The sequence below is a fragment of the Tauraco erythrolophus genome, chromosome 14 (assembly GCF_009769465.1).
Source record: "Tauraco erythrolophus isolate bTauEry1 chromosome 14, bTauEry1.pri, whole genome shotgun sequence".
Classification (NCBI taxonomy): Eukaryota; Metazoa; Chordata; class Aves; order Musophagiformes; family Musophagidae; genus Tauraco; species Tauraco erythrolophus.
The window spans coordinates 8,774,579-8,790,596 of record NC_141478.1 but is presented as its reverse complement, the minus strand read 5'-3'; the positions used below and the strand labels follow the sequence as shown (position 1 = coordinate 8,790,596).

The window sequence follows — 16,018 nt, the reverse complement described above, 5'->3', positions numbered from 1 at the left end:
TTAATGTTCCAGAGAGCCTAGACATATTTGCTTGGCAGAAATTCTCTCTAGATGGAGCTGGAACAGCGATAATACATCACACACCCACGACGAGCTCACGCTGCCTGTGGATATACTGAGGTACAGTTCAAGACTTGAGCATTTTAAATCTCCTTGACAGCATTTCATTGTTCCTCAGGCTTCCTAAACCCCCTGCTTGCTCTACCCAAGACCCCAGAAAATCCAGTTCGTGGTGCAGAAGGTGGGACCAAAGAGACTACAAGCATCAAAACTGGCAAGATCCCAGCCCCTTTAGAACCGGCATCTTCCATTTGCCAATAGCCCTGGCAGAGCAGCTACAGCTTGGGTGAAACAAAGCACCACAACAGATCTTTGCCAAAAACGGATCCAGGCTCCACGCGGTGCGGACAGGGAGAGTTGCCTCTTTGCACATCACACTGAGCTCTGCTAGCCAGGGGGAAGGAAAGGGAAGAGTCACCCCATGCCTTGTTCCCAAACATGCGCAGTGAGAGACAGAGGGAAGGAAGATGACGTGACCCATGCAGTTGTTTACTACAGGGTGACTGGAAGATTGTTTCAGAACAGCCCGCAAGCTCCCTTTCCACCCAACAAGGACAATAACAGCATGGAGGGCTAGACAAGAGCCACATACAGTGGTAAGAGGAAGAGAGCAGTTGAGAGGCAGTAATAATCCAAATACTTCTGGGAACACAGCAGGAACAGCTGTCAGAAGACCAACATTTTAATCAACACACTTTGTACACAAGAGGCTTCCCCTAAAGGAGTACACTTATTCCTGGTTCTGCCACCTGGGGTTTTAAGGCCCAGGATGATCTCTCTTTTTCAAGCTTCCCCCAACAAGTAATTCCAGGGAGAATGGCTCTCCAGAACCTGTCACAGGAGCAACATTCAACCCAGCCTCTCCTTTGTGAGCTGATATTGAATGCATCATGTCTTCCACTCTCCTCTCACATTCGCCTGGCTTTCCGTGGGCGGCAGCCGTTGTGTGGAACCGGCGTGTTGTCAGTGATGGAGATGACCTCCAGACCTCCCATAGTCAAACCTTTGATGGCAGCCTGGAAGAACAAGACAGGAGATGATATGCTGTTGGCAACACATTGAACACCAGAAAAGGGAAAAGCTCAGGGGAAAATAGTTTGGTCCCCTGTCCAAAATCAACTAGTTCCAATGGTTCTACTTGTAAGTACCTTAAAAAATAGGTAATTTGTATCGGAAAACTAGTTTACACCTATCTGCTCCAGTCCTTTCATCAGCATTCTCATCAATTTTCCTACTTTGGTTGGAAGAAGTCTCAAATACAGCTTTTACTCTGCCTCCAAAGTGATATTTACTCTAAAATTCTAATGATTCTAAAATTTAATTACTAGGCATCTGAGTGATGAAACCAAAACTCAGTTAACAGGTATAGTAGCCTGAATTAAAAAACCTGGATGATGCTTGAGAAAGAAAAATATGAAAAGAAACTTTGACACCTACTTTGCGTCTGGTCCCAGTCCTTTCACCATGACTCGTACATGCAACACACCCTTCCCACGTGCTTTCTGCGAAAAGAACAACTTGTTAGTGTTCTCTTTGATATTATTAGTGCTGCTTTGGCTCCCCTGGAGTCTTCATTCCCTTTTGACTCACTGTCACAGTATTCTTTAAGTAAAGATAAAGAGGAGGTAGTAATGGATACAGAAGACAAACATGGGGATTATTGCACAAAGACACTAGTAGAAAAGGAGACCTGGACACAGCCATGGCAGTTCCAAGAGAACTTCTGTGCCAGGCTGTCAGCTCTGCACACAGAAGAAAGCTTTAAGATCAAACTATGTGACCTAAAGGCAGGGCAAAAAATGATATATCCATGGGTACGTGACTGAACTGGCAAGAGACTAACTCAAAGCTGTTTTTCCTTCTCTGATGCAGCGGCTTCTCTCCTGTGATCAGTGGATTCCTTCTAGAGGGTAAATGAGAAAAGCAGGCAAGCTTTATATTTTCTGTGCAGGAGTCCACACCTTCAGTGCAGAAATTCTAGGGGCTGCAAATTGAAAATGAAAACTACCTGTTGTAAAGCATAGCTGTGCTGCCACCAAGTGGATGGAGCTCCCCTGGGTCTCTTGCTTTCCATGTTCTGGTGCAATTAATATACTAACAACTTTAACAGTGACGCAATAAATCTGGCCAAGCACTGCTATGCAGCTATTATGAGGCTCTGATGAGCATGGATTAATAATGAAGATGTTCTTCTATTCCTCTGAGTCAACCACAATAAGCTGTTGGCCAGGAGTGGCACCAAACACCTCTGACATGAAAGGCGAGAGCAAGTGCCACCTCATTTAGGATGACGATTTTCAGTGTAACCTTGCCTCATTCTGCTGTAATGAGGACCATGACACAGCCAGCCTCATCTGCTCCTACCATCTGGACACCCACATGGGTTTGTGGTTTTTTTTTTTAGGAACAATTACAGTAAACTGTATGCAGCTGGAAACTACACATGGAAGGACATCACCTTCTCTGACTGGAACTGCTGACAACAGCTCAATTCTCCTGTGGCAGAGAGCAAATATAAACCATTCAGCCAGTAATTACAGCCACTTCTCAGTCCCCTGCAGTGCAAAAATTGAACTGCTGCTGATTCAGGGGCTGCATTTCCAAAATGGCTGAGAGATGTTCACTTAGGAAAAAGGAGCTACGCAAACTGGAGCTAGAAAAGGAGAGGCTCCAAGGTACATTTTCCAATCGCAACCTGCACAGCTAAGCTCACCCTCTGGGCTTTTCTAACTGCTGTTTTAAACATGTTTTGTCTGCGTGAAGACGCGCACTGTGTTGAATGAAGCTAGGGAAACTGTCAACAAACAGCGGGACGCTGCTTGAGCGCGAACGAGCAGAGCTCTGGACTGCTGCCCGTAAGTGAGGTGTGTACTCAGACAGTGGGGGGGGATGAAGCCATGCTCCCCCTGGGAGGGTGGACTCACCACGGCTGCTGCAATGGCTGCAGTCTGTGCCGCAATGGCAGTTCCCTTCTTGGCATTCTGGAAGCCTTCTGTGCCACAGGATGTACGGGCAAATGGCCTGTTGTCAAAGCTGACCACTTGGATGTGGGTGCTACGGAAAGAGAGAAGGTGCAAACGAAAGAAGCAAGCTGGAACAAAGCTTCATCCTCCAGTTTCTTCTTGCTTGGCTTACTGGAACGGCTTGTCTCCCTTCTCCAAGCCACCCTAACTCAACACTCTTTCGAGGTATCCCACTTACACGAACCCACTGCAGAGACCTCCCAGTAGTGACCTTCTAGTCACCTCAGAGAATCTGAGCAAGTTGGCAAAACCTTTCTGGATAAGATACGCTTTATCCAGGTACACCTCAGATACTGCTTAGCCATTTAAGGCCCACCTCTCACTGTGAGCATTTTAACTTTTCCATTTATCAAAAAAATGCACAAAACATTTCTAGAACATTTCTTGAAAGAGCTTTAAGAAAGAGTAAAATATCACACTAGGGATCACTAATGAAACACAACGATCTCTCATGGAGAATATGACATGAGCATGTTTTTTTTCAACAGCTAGAACTGAGGGCGCAAGTAACCTGCCATTGAAGCCATCAGCATCTAATTATTCATGTTAGAATTTAGCCAAAACATGTAAGAACAATATTATTGCTGCTAAAGACACCACAAGGACAGCTGTGCTTCCTGACCAGCACTGAGGTTTGGATGCAGTATTATTATCTTCTCAGTCACGGACATCACTCCCCTGACTTTTTCCTTTGAGCCTTTTGATCAAGATGACGACTGGCCAAAGCCAGGCACGTTATGAGCTTTTATTTTGCACGAGAGCAGGAACGGAGCCGCTCATTTGCTTACTTGTTGTACGTAGCTTTGATGTGAGCTATTGGAATCTCTTCATAGGTCTTTCCATCCCATCTCATGGAGTTCCTCTGCAGGATTAAAGGGCTGAGGAGCAAAACAAGAGCTATCACTCGTTAAATTTTGCAAAGTTTTATTTTGTATTGAGAAAGAAAGACGGGATCGAGTCCTCGCAAGACACAAGCTGCGTTTGTGATGGAGTCAAGTCCCTTGCTTCCCTTCCTCAGCTGAAAAAACACCGAAGGCGATAAAAAGCCCCAGCAAGAGGCAAACGGTAGAGCCCTCCGGGCGCGGCGCGGCCGTCTCACCTCAGGTCGGTCGCGCTCCGGTTCTCCTCCTCCTTCGCGCTCGCCGCAAGTTCCTGTAGCCTCCGGGGGCCGGTGCGCAGGCCGCGGCACAGGGCGGCAGTACAGCCCCTGCGGGAAAGAAACGGCAGCCGCCGGTGAGGACACCGGAGCCTCCGCCGGGCGCTGGCGGTAGGGCGGGGGAGGTCCGGGCCCAGTCCGGCGGGGCTTCCCGTGCCGTGGCGGGAGAGCCGCAGCGGTCAGGCCAGAGCGAGGGGGTCCCGGTGAGGGGTCCCCGCTCCCGCCGCTCACCCCCAGGCCGCTCCGAGGAGCCGTTGCCAGGCGACCGCCAGCGCCGCGCTCATGGCGGCTCCGGTCCCGCGCGGCCCTGGAGGGCACCGCAAGGCACGACGGGAACGAGGAGGACCAGACGGCGGCGCGCGCCGCGGTGCATTGTGGGCAAGCGCGATGGCGGCGCCCGCCCGGTGGGGTCGGTGGTTTTGTAGCGCTGCCGCGCCTCGGCCGTGGCGGCTTTTCGGCGCCATGTGTTTGGTGCGGCTACCCCGCGTCACGCAGCCTCTGGAGAAGGAGGAAGAAGAGATGGCGGCCCTCATGGGGCAGGTAGAGGGGGCGCTGGGGGCTTGCTGACAGGAAAATGGCTGCCTCAGGCCTGCAGGGGCTGGTAGCCGCGCTGGGGGCTTGCTGACAGGAAAATGGCTGCCTCAAGCCTGCAGGGGCCAGTAGCCTTGAGGAGCTGGTAGCCGCGGCCAGTCCCCGGTAGTCCCTATCGGCGCTACCGGGGACTGGCCGCGGCTACCAGCCCCGGGGGGTGACAAGCTTGGGGCTGGCTCGGGTGATGTTCCGTGCCGTGAAGCAATGTCAGGTGCTCCATGTGCGATTTGCTGCCCGTGGGTTTTGGTAGTGCTCCCGTAGTCTTCCTCAGTGCTGTTGGTGTCTCTGAGAGAGGTCGTTGCTGTGAACGGGGAAGTCCTGCTGGAGCTCAGGGGAATTCCCATCATCTTTCGTGCACTGAGGTGGAAATAATTTAATTTCTGCTTGCTAAATCCAGCCTGTAGTGCTGACACCTTAACAATTCCCTGTGTTCCCCTTCTAGATAGAGCTGGAGAGAAGCCACTATTCAGATCATGAAATCCGCAAGCTGGAGGAGGAGGAGCAGCTCAGGAGGAGGAAGGAAAGCATGTACGATGACGATGATGAAGCACCTGGCAAAACGGTCATTATGGCTCAAGACCTGGAGGACAAGTGGGAACAGAAGTTGCTGCAGTTCAAAGCTGCTCCACGGATAACAGGTACAGGCTGAAGTTGGTGTTGGCTGAGAGCACTGTGAGTGCCAAACACAGCTGAGTGCAATTCAGTAGAGAAGAGGCATTTCCCGAGTGTTTTTTTTTACGCACCTGAGAGCAGTTTAGTTGAGGGAAGGCATTTGCTTAGTCATTTTTGTTTTGTTTTAAAGAGAATCTTAACTTTGTGGCAGTACTGTTAGCACAGGAGGAATTAACTAGCTGATAAGGGAATCAGTGTTTCGGTGGTGTGAAGACATGCATGTTCAACAAGAGAAATGTTTGGTTGCTTGGTTCCCAAGCTCCACCTAGTGCCCTTGTTGATTTTGTCAAGGTAGAGATCCAGGCTGCTTGCTCTAAATTCCTTCTGAAAATGGAGTGCAGGCTACCAGTGGGTTCCAGATGAATCCTGTATTGGCTTCCAGAGCGACTGAGAGCATTTCTGTCTAGGTTTTTGTCTTGTTCCCTGTATCCATGTTTGTGTATTACTGCTGGAAGGGTGTGAGATGGAGGGGGGATCAGACCAGTGCTGCCAGGAGGCTTTTTTTCCAGCATGTGTTGGTTTTTGGCAGATGCTGACAAAAACAACAATCGAACGTCGTTGGACAGGAGGCTGGACAGTAACCTGATGCTGCTGGTGAAACAGAAAATTGGTAACCAGGAGCTGTGGCTCCTGCCTCAAGCAGAATGGCAGCCTGGAGAGACACTGCGAAGCACAGCTGAGCGAGCCATGGCCACGTTGTTTGGTGTGTAGTTTCCTGTGTGCCTGGGCCTCCTGTCTCTTTGTCCCAGTTGTTTTCCTCAGTTGCCCTATCTGAGGGATAGTTGCCATCTGCTGTAGTGAAATCGCCTCCCATCTGCTGGGAAAAAAGCATTTCATGGCAGAGAGATGGAGCTCAGTGAGGAGGGCTTTCTGGCAAGAGCTGTGATCCTGCGTAATTGGCTCTAACCGTGCACTGTCACAGAGCTGCTGCAGCGTGGGGGGCTGACTGAGCTGGCAGACTGTGAGTTGGGATCTCTGGCTGCCAGCAGCTGCTGTGCCGGGTCTGGCCCTTGTGGTCTGATGTTGGAGCATCACCAGGTGCCCCCTGAATAGTCTAGGCTTGCTCCAGGTATATGACAAAGCTTTGCCTCTTGTCACTCTGTAGCAACTTTTGTAGCAGATGGGTGATGGCAAACCCACATGTCCTTGCTTTTCATTGTGGGTTGGCAAAGATTGATACCCTCTCCCTCCCTCTCTTGCTCTGAGAGGACTCACTGGACTGCAGGACAAGTAGTTTTTTTTCATGAGAAAAGGCTTATAAATGGCAGTATTTGTGCTAAGAAGAGGGAACAGTCAGTCTGAACCAGACAGAGTGGCTTATGCTGACCCTTCTGTTATTACAAGAGAGCAGTTACTGTTGCTGTGTGTTCTGATGTCTGGTTTTCTGTTTTCTTTGTCTTACGTTGCTGGGGTCTTGCAGGAGATCATATTCAAGCCAAAATCCTGGGGAATGCACCATACGGGATTTACAAGTATAAGTTCCCCAGAGCCATCAGGACTGAGAATAACGTGGGAGCCAAAGTGTTCTTCTTCAAAGCCTTCCTCCAGAGTGGTGATCTGTCCCAGGCAGAGCTGAAGGAAGACTACCTGTGGGTTGCAAAAGATGAGCTGGGAGATTACTTGAAGTTGGAATACCTGAAAAAAGTCAATCGATTCCTTCTGGACTTATAAATGATAGACTGTGCTCCAGCAGGTGGGGAAGATGCGGGATTTGGCTCCAGGGAGGAGCACTGCTGCTTCTTGGCATGGTCTATGTGTATAGGATGTTAACTCAGGCTCTGGAGGATAAACTGCCTTTGCCTTATTTCCCAGTTCTCTTTATGGGGCCTGTACTAAATAAATATTAAAATTTATACTTGAAAGTGAAGCTCTCCTCAGGGAGTTCTTTGCTTTTGTCAAATCCTCCTCCACCTCTTCTGGAAATGCATTGCTGATCTTTTCTTCTCCCAAGCGTGCGATTCCCTGGGGCTGTGGTACCTGGGAGGCTCGCTCTCCTCACCAGACTCCTGTTGTAGTCTCAAGCTCAAAATGTTTTCTTCTGTGCAATGGCTAACGCTTGTCTCAGGTGCCTGCTCTTTAATAAGGGTTATCTGTGTGTCGAGGTGGGAACAGACCCTGGACTCAAGGCTGGGCAAGGTGGATTTCTGGGGAGCTGGAAGTTGGGATGTTCACAGTTTATATTTAATCTGGGTATTGGAGCTGCCTCTGGCTAAAATCCATGACATGCAGTGGCCATGGAGGACAGGGATGCATGAGGAATAGGCAGTGGCTCTTTCTTTGGATGAATGCTGCTTTCCCACCCACGCTGCCCTTCTCAAGCTGTTGCAACAGACAGTGAAGGAGGGTAATGCTTGAGCAGCAGCTCTCTGTCTGGGCTGAGGGGCTGGTTTTTGCTGGCAGGGGGAGGCTGCTGTAGTGTTGCTGCCTCCTGGGAGCAGCCTTAAAGGTGACTCTGGGGAGTTCTCTGCTCCCCTTCCTGGCGTTAGGCTAGCACTGCCAACCAGCCCAGGCAGGTCTGCCTCAGGTAGCCTGACCCTGTTACCCCAATTTCTGTATTAGAATATCTTTCCTGGGCTTACGTGGTGCTGTCTCGCCTCTCTGGGGCGGGTTCTGTTTCTCGAAGGGTTTTTTTCTGATTGTAAATATTGCTGTTTGGTAGTCAAAGAGTGTGAGCCCAGTGCTGGCTGGACCTTGCAGAGAATGAGCCTTCTTCAGCGGCAGGGAGAGAGGGAGGGAATGGCTGTCGTTAATCATCTGGAGAGAGTTCGGCCTCCAGAGGTGGAACTGGAGATTGCTGTATATATTTTATCAATCCTTTGGGAGCCGTTGAGCTGCAGGCCTCAAATTAAACCTATCCTTAATCACCCCACAAGCTGTTGGGGTGGGGGGGTAGCACAGCAGCCTTCTATTTTCTGACAGTGGGCAGTCTGGGAGCTGCAGGCTTGCCGTAAATTACCAACAAAACAAAACTTGGATTCTTCAAGCGCCCTCGCAGGCCTGGTGAGGAAGCTGAGCCTGCAACGGAGAGCACTTGCAAAGCACAAAATAAATATGGAGCAGAACGCATGCCTGAAAAACTGCAGATTTCTTGGCTGCTGTCTGAGGTCAGCACTGCTGAAGGGAGGAGACTTGCCTTCTCCAGGATTGAAAGCTTCTGCAGGGAGGAGAGGTGAGCCCTTCCCATCAGGCTGTAGCCCAGCAGCCTGGGGGGCCGTGGATGTGCTTGTTTTAGGATTAGGCTTTTCTCTGCTGCCCTGTCTGCAGCCCCTGAGCAGAACTTTGTGGGCACAGGTGTAGGGCATGCCCTTTACCAACATCTCTGCCCCATTTCCAATGGCAAAGGCAGGTTTTGTGTTGCTGGAGTGAAACTTGAAAAGCTTATATAATGCTGCTTAATCGGTGCTTATCTGCTCTCAAAATCAGGAGCACAAAAGAGAGAAAAGGCTGTGCTGAAAGCTTGCTGATCTTCAAACCCAGGCAGTTCCCATTCTCTGGCTTGCTCAAGCTGCCAGTCTTTGGGCATTGTCTGTGCTGAGGGGGGTGGTGTAGCTCCCTCCAGCAGAAGAAAGGTCAGAATCAACAGCCTCCTTCATTTTTAAAAATTTTTTTCCTTGGGCTCAGGCCTTTGTTCTTGCAGGTAGCAGGTGTGTGAGAAGCTTGGTCTTTTTTGGAAGCTGAAATTGTTGTTTTCTCATCATCTAAACTACAAATTCTTGCTCACAGCCTGCATAAGAACAGCACTTCCCCCCCCAACCCCCCTGCAGTTGATTTTGTTTAAAAACCCTCAACCAGTTGCTGTGAACAATCCCAGATCCTGCAACTCAGGTGCTTTTGCTCAGTTCTTCTGTGGAGTCTGTTTACCCTCATCTCTGGCCTGGGCGAGAGGCAAAGCAGAAGGATATCACGCAGGTGTCCTGATGGAGAGGATGGTTTGTGTCTTCTCATTTCATCTCTACCCCCAGAGGTCCTGCAGTAGGTCGCTGAGGCTGTTGTTTTCCTTTGAGAACTTGGTGGCTGCGGGCTGTCTTTCCACTCGATGCAAACCTATACCCATACTCCTTGCGGAGTTGCAGAAGTCTGATCAGGCAGGCTGGTGGGATGTATTTTGCCAGTGACTACTGAGAGGATAGCACAAAGCCTTAAAACCTTTTCTGAGGGAGCTTTTCTTTCTTCTGGAACAGAATAAACCTGTCGAGTCGTGGCTGGGAGAGAGCTGCCGCGGCCGTGGCATGCCTCCTGCAGTCCACCACAAAGAGCAGAGGGAGTGTTTCACTTGTGTTGAGCATAAACCACAAAATTCCTCTTGCAGACGTGACAGTCTTTGCCTGGGTGTTGAGGGATTCTGGGGCTTGTTTGCACGCAAAGCCTGGAGGGTTTTTCTCAGCTTGGCAAAGGCCTCCTCACATGAGGTGTCTCCATCAGAACCTGAAGCCACAGCAAGTACCTGGGAAAGCACCGAGTTTGCTGTGGCTCTTCAGTGCGAGGCACAGTCAGATCAATCGAGCTCTCCTGTGAAGTGTGCACCAGAGAGAGGTGTTTTGGAAAGGACCTGTGGCTCCTGGCTTTGAGAGCAGGGTCTCACCTAAGAAGTCCAATGTGAGATCATTGCTGTGGCTGCCAGGACCAGCGTCTTGAGCGTCGTCTTCCCCTGGCTGCGCACGCTGGGGAGGAGGCTGGAGAGCAGTCAGACTGCGGGGACTTTCTGCTCCTCAAAGCCAGTTTCAGCACAGGACACTTCCATTCATGAGGGTGATAGGGAAAAGCCAGATCCTTCCCCCCTCGGAGAGGGAAGGAGGCTTATCAAGATGACCTCTCTCTGGTGTGATGCAGTCCAGCAGCTGTTGCTAAAAGCCCCCAGGAACAGAAACAAATGGAAGGATCAGTGGCAGTCTGAAACACCAGCATCTAGCTCATTGCTTAAGCCACCATGTTGGAAGAGAGAGAGGAAGGTTTGATTTGTGACAAATTGGGTGCTGGCATTCCTTTCCAGCAAAGGAGAGTCCTAATAAAACCACCTTCCAGCTTCACAGATACAGCTTTCCTCTACTTCTCCTCCAAAATACCTTCTCTAGCTGATATCCCTCCCTGTCTGTTGGAGTTTTGGGGACTGGTGTTCTCTGAGCAGTGCCCTGCTTATGTGTTTTGTGATATGGTAACACCGTGACCTGTTCAGAACCGCTTGCTTTGTCACATAATAGGAAGCTGTTGTTTGTTGCTGCTCCTGGCTGGCTCCAAGCGACCAAAGGCTTCAACGTTTGGAAGATAAATACATGCAGAGTCAGGAGAGGCTGCTGGAGCCGTGGGCTACACCGCTTCCTACTCTCTGAAAACCCATAGGAGGGTTGATGCTATTGCTCCCAAATACAGCCATGAGTTTGATGGAGCAGGGAGCACCCTGTGGTGTTCCTCCCTGCTGGGGCAAGGGGTGGGCTGGCTCAGGGAGGGAAGTAGTTAGCCTGTCCCAGCTGGGACAGCCCATGGGCTCACACTCCTGTCCCAGAGGATAAGGTGTCTCCAGCAGCATCATCACTTGCTTTTGTTCTGTTCAAGTTCCCGTGCTTGTGTTGGAAGGGATCTGTCTCTTCGGAGGGAGTTTTTCTGGCAGTGCTTGGGGTTTCTGCAAGCACTGCCTGTTCCTGCTCTGCGCAGTTGCCCGCAGGGGATGCAGTGTGGGGTGCTCTGCTCACAGCAGCCCTGAGACCCAGCAGAAAACGATGTGGAAAATCTAGTTGAGGTCACTAGTGATATAAGTGGATTAGGCCTCATCCTTCTGTTTTGAGGATGTCTTTTTTCCTCCCTTTTCTTGTGAAATCGTGCCTGTGTTTCGACATAACCAGCACACTGGAAGGATGCAGAATAGGGCAGGCAGAAGGCAGCGCTTGGGTGAATCTCTGCGAAGGTAAGAATGATTATAAAAGGAGGGGGGCTACTGGGAAACTTGGACTCAGGGTAAAATTACTCCAGAAGCTTTGCTGGTAATACCCAAGAGTTAACACCAAGCTCTCAGAAAGCAGAGCCAGGAATTTGTGAGGTGAGTACAAAATGCTGACAGCAGGAAGCCCCTTCAGGTAGTTCTAGACACAGCTTTGCTGTCAAGGCTGCTTCCCAGTAACAGATCTTGGGGGGGTGTAAAAATCCTTTGGCAGGACTTCATAGGCAATGCTCAGAGACCCAGGGGCATTTCTCAATCAAAATATGAAGGGTTATTCAACAACATTAAAATTGAGCTCCTTCAAAACCCAGGCAAGGCAAGGAAGCCTTTACACAGCGTGTACGAGGCTTTAGGACTCACTGTCGCAGCCTGCTGCAGGAGCAGGGCAGGGTGCTAGCAGGAGCCAGCCCTTTCCACAGCTGCTGTGAACATCCAATCTCCTAATTAACTGAGACAAAAGTTTAGGAAAAGATTTTATGGCTAACAATTTGCAGCTTAAGCTGATCTCTGCTGGAGATGAGGGTGAGAGCCGAGGTCAGAGGCAAGTTACCTTGCATCTAAGGGCTGCTCTCCCTCTTGAGCGTCAGGGTGAGGGGAAGCTGGAGACATGGCAGGACGAGGCATGGGCCAGCACTGCTGCTGGGAGGACGGAGAGCGATGTTGGGGTGAGCGTGTGTGGTGCTGGCCTGCTCCCACCACGTGCTGCCTGCCTGCTTCCTGCTCGCTCTCATCTATCAAAGTAATTATGCCCATTACATTTCTCCTTTCAGGTTTTACCCTCCCAAATGTTATTCCACAGCATTAAACCTTTGGGGGAAGTGAGTTATTGGGAAAAGTAACTAGATATAATCCAGGTTTAATGGGCACATAGAAAAAGCACCCTGGGTTGGGAGGGTGGCTCAGCCAGCGTCCTGCTTCTGCAGGCAAATAGAAATTTATCTTGATGTGTGTATATATCGAGCTTGGTGATCTGTGAGCTCTTAGTAATTGGTTTGGTGACCTGCCGGCAGCGTTCTCTCGGTAGAGCCTTTCCCCCAGTCCCCAGTTAATATAATGGGTCACAAATCCCATTTGCTTTTGAATTCTGAGTAATCCTTTTGTTAATGTCGCCTATTGCTTTTCTGGAAGCACTGGAGGAAATGGGAGCCATGTGCTAATCAGTAAATCTGGTTCTGTGTGTTTGTAAGCTGCCGCCCTGCCCTGCCTGCCTTTTCCAAATGGCTGGTGCAGCCCGTTTGTGTCAGACCCAACGCGCCCCTCTGCAAAGCAGCGGTCGTTTCCCGAGCCGTGGTGCTAACCAGTGGCACAGGCTGTGAGTGTTGGATGAGCTCGAGTAGTGGGGTGTGATGGGGAGTGGGCAGCCAATGGTAAGGGGCTTGGTGAGGAGGGAGGCTGGGAATTTGGGGTGTCTGATCCCCTCAGCGCACTGTGTGGAGGGGCAGTGGGTTTGCCATTTTGGGGTGCAGGACAGATGACTGCTGGAGGTGTCACCCATGGGGACCCAATTTTCTGCTCCTGCTCCAGCAGTGCTCACAGTTCAGTGTCCGGTCTTGTCCCCTGTGCAGAAGTAGGGGATGTGGTGCAGCAGAAGGTGCCCTTCCAGCAGCGTGCTAGAGGCTCCTGAGCTAGCAGGGGCTGGAGACGGCGAGCAGGACAGACATTGCCTATCACAGACCCTTCTGGCTTTCAGGTCCCTTAATTTCCCCCACCTGGAAACAGGTCTGTGCTGAGCTGTAGCTGTCTTGCCTGCTCAGCTCTCCTGCCTTTGTGGAAGTGTGGGTAGGTATCGGAGCGCTTTCAGGGGGACAAGAAGCTGCCAGATGACCAGCCCGTAAGGCGAGCACAGGTGTGCCCCTACTGAAGCGAAGGGAGGGAGAGCATCAGCCCCTCCAACTGCCTGAAGACTTATAAAGGATTCCAAGTCACCTGCTGTCGGTGCTGACCCAAAGGCTACAAGTGGCTTGTAGAGACCATGTTCCTGCTGTAACAGTTGCCCATGGATTGAACTGGGTGGGAAACTCCATCAGTGTCTCCAAGCACTGGAATATCTGAGTCACGGAGTCAGTGTCTCTTGATTGTTTTTTGTTTGTTTCCTGATTTTGTGTAGGTTTTCAGTCTCCCACACAGCTGACAAGCCTTACCCTTCGCCCCTACCCTTGTGCTTCCATTTATCTCCCTATTTTTAGTCTGTCTGTGCCATTCTTCACACAATGCCTGCTTTGATCAGAGCTGGGGCTGACGGTGACACGACCTTGAAGGTAACAGCGTGCAACAAAGCAAGATGTGTTGTATTTAGTTAGCTTGCTGTAGCTGGGAATCGCGTTTGCAACCTGGGCAGGCACACAACATCACCTCCTCTTGCTCCTGGGCTGTTCCCTGACAGGTCCCACCAGGATTTGGGCAGTTTGATTCTGAAACCCTCTCCTTGGCCTTGGCCCAAAGCAAGGAGGAACTCCCCGGTGCTGGGAGCCTGATGTGCAAATTTTGCTGGCTCTAATTTAAGAGCTAAATTTCCCTGAGGATAGAGGTGGATGTCATTTGCTGCTCGTGAAACAGCTCGGTGCTAGGCACTAGATGGCAGGCAGTGACTGGGAAATCTCATCCGTGGAGCTTTCCTTCCCTTTCCCCTTAAAATCACCTCCTGCTCTAGCTCTCCTACGCTTCAGCGTGGGAGCATGGAGTAAGGCTCACCAGTTTTTAACCCTTCTGCCCAAGCTTGGTGTCTTGCACGTTGAAGGATCCCAGCGATTGGCAGAGGGTTTTCTTTGCTCCACGGAAGCTGATGAGTAACCGGGGCTCAAAGGAGTCTCTAGGGCAGAGAAAGAGGCAGGGAGCAGGCAGGCAGCTGCTGAGGCTGGAGGGTGGATGGCAGGTGGGTGCTGGGAGCTGCCCAGTGTGCTGTGCGGGGCTTAGGGAGAGATGGGGGTGCAGAAAGGGTGCATCCATATGGGGTAAGGATAGGGGCAAAAAAATTATTGTGTTTTGACTCAGGAAGGAGAAGTCAAGAGATCTGAGGATGAATTTTCTATGGCCTGATTGTACCGCGGTTACTTTGGAGAGGACAGTGAAGGTGTTGCCAGCAGTGTGCAGGTTTCAGCCGCATGCTGTCCCTCACCTGTGAGAGGGAGTGGGGTCGCTAGACCCTGACTGTGGGGCTCAGTCACCAGGGAGGGGCTGATCCTCTCCCCAGGGAGGCACAGCATGCCTTTGATTTACTTGGGTTGGGCTTTGGGGGTTATCCCCAAAAGTTGGCATAAAAGTGGGTTTACCTAGAAGAGAGGATGTATCTCCCCGCCTACTGCAGTGATGCAGCATGGGCTCCCATGCACTGTTAGGGGACAGGAGTGGCAAAATCCCTCCTTTATCTTCCCTACTCAGCCAAAGGTCTGAGTTCAAGGTGTCCCTGGGCCTTGCTATTTGCTTTCTTTCACCTTATGAAGTCAGGGCAAGACAGCCCCTGTGGTGCTGGGTGCCTGGTTGTCCTCTTCCCAGGCACCGGCGCAGAGCCACAGTCCATGTGTCACACTCTGGGTGTTATAGGTCCCCTGTAAGCACGTTCCAACAAAAAGGGGATTATCTATAGCTTGTAGAGTCCTTGCAGGGAGGGAGAATAAGGCTCTTTGCTCTGAAACGTTCTCTTCCCTGGATTACAAGATAATGCATATGAATGACATTAGCTCAGCCAGGGTTTATGGATTATTTGAAAATCAAATTCTTTTAATCTTATCCACCATCTGGCACCAGCGTAACAGCCAGCAGCCAGCTCGCTGCCGCTTCCACCCCAACTGCATTGGAGTGACTGGAGTATCGGAGCCAGCGAGAGGACACCAGCGTCCCTGGCCACCACCATACATTCTGACACCAGCATCCAGGGCAGCCTTGTCCTGATTTCTTCCCAAGACAGTGTGGAGGTAACATGTCTCTGAGGAACTGAGGGCTCTCTGTGGTGTGCACTGGGAATGAACAGATGGGCTGGGAACATCTCACTGCTTGTGCCTGTGTGACCATGAATCTCAAAGCCAGCAGCCAGAGGGGTTCCCAGACCTCGGATAAAGGTTAAGATCCGGGCAGGGGACTGGCTGGTCTCACTAACGTGATTTGCAGTGATGACTGGCTGGGCAGGGAGGGACGAGGACACAGGAGCTCCTTGCAGGATGCTAATGCAGAGCTTTTTCCAAGGAGGTTGTATTTCCCCTTGAATATTAATTGGGAGCTGCCAGGGTGCACCTGGGTGCTGTGATGGGGCCAGAGGCTCCTGTGGGTACCAGGGAGCCAGTGACAAATCGCAGTTTGTGGGGCCAATGCAAGTGGGCACGCTGTCCTCAAGATGCAGGGCATCTCGCAGAAGAGCACATCAGAGATGTGACATGGAGCGCTTGTGAAGCATCACTGTTACAGCACCACGGAGGCCAGCCTGGCTCGCTCTCCCTGGCTTACAGGTCAGGGAACAGATGGGCCAGTGAGCGGTCAGGGACCACCATGGGAAGCCGGAGCCACTAGAATTTGGGACGTGAGTGTGCAAGGGGTGTGCACTGGGCACTGTTGTCCCACTCCATGGATGCAGTTATCACCTCCCTGGGAAGG

At 51.0% G+C, this 16,018-nt stretch overlaps 2 protein-coding genes across 2 annotated transcripts; one reads left to right on the top strand and one right to left on the bottom strand.

Moving 5' to 3' along the window:
* Positions 1-717: 717 nt before the first annotated feature.
* MRPS11 (mitochondrial ribosomal protein S11) lies at positions 718-4,523 on the bottom strand. Its single transcript, XM_086620461.1, is given in 6 exon segments — positions 718-1,076; positions 1,494-1,562; positions 2,985-3,114; positions 3,872-3,961; positions 4,183-4,290; positions 4,471-4,523. Coding segments are annotated over 6 exon segments (558 nt in total). The 3' UTR covers positions 718-968.
* Positions 4,524-4,626: 103 nt separating this feature from the next.
* Positions 4,627-7,377, top strand: MRPL46 (mitochondrial ribosomal protein L46). The gene is made up of 4 exons (XM_086620041.1): positions 4,627-4,779; positions 5,273-5,468; positions 6,032-6,205; positions 6,923-7,377. The coding sequence occupies exons 1-4, from the start codon at positions 4,627-4,629 to the stop codon at positions 7,171-7,173; spliced, it is 774 nt and encodes a 257-aa protein (XP_086476167.1). The 3' UTR covers positions 7,174-7,377.
* The last annotated feature ends 8,641 nt before the right edge of the window (positions 7,378-16,018 follow it).

Coding starts and splice junctions, on each gene's coding strand:
- MRPL46 (XM_086620041.1), top strand. CDS start 4,627: ATGGCGGCGCCCGCCCGGTGGGGTCGGTGGTTTTGTAGCGCTGCCGCG. Junction 4,780..5,272: donor TGGCGGCCCTCATGGGGCAG/GTAGAGGGGGCG, acceptor TTCCCCTTCTAG/ATAGAGCTGGAGAGAAGCCA. Junction 6,206..6,922: donor AGCCATGGCCACGTTGTTTG/GTGTGTAGTTTC, acceptor GGGGTCTTGCAG/GAGATCATATTCAAGCCAAA.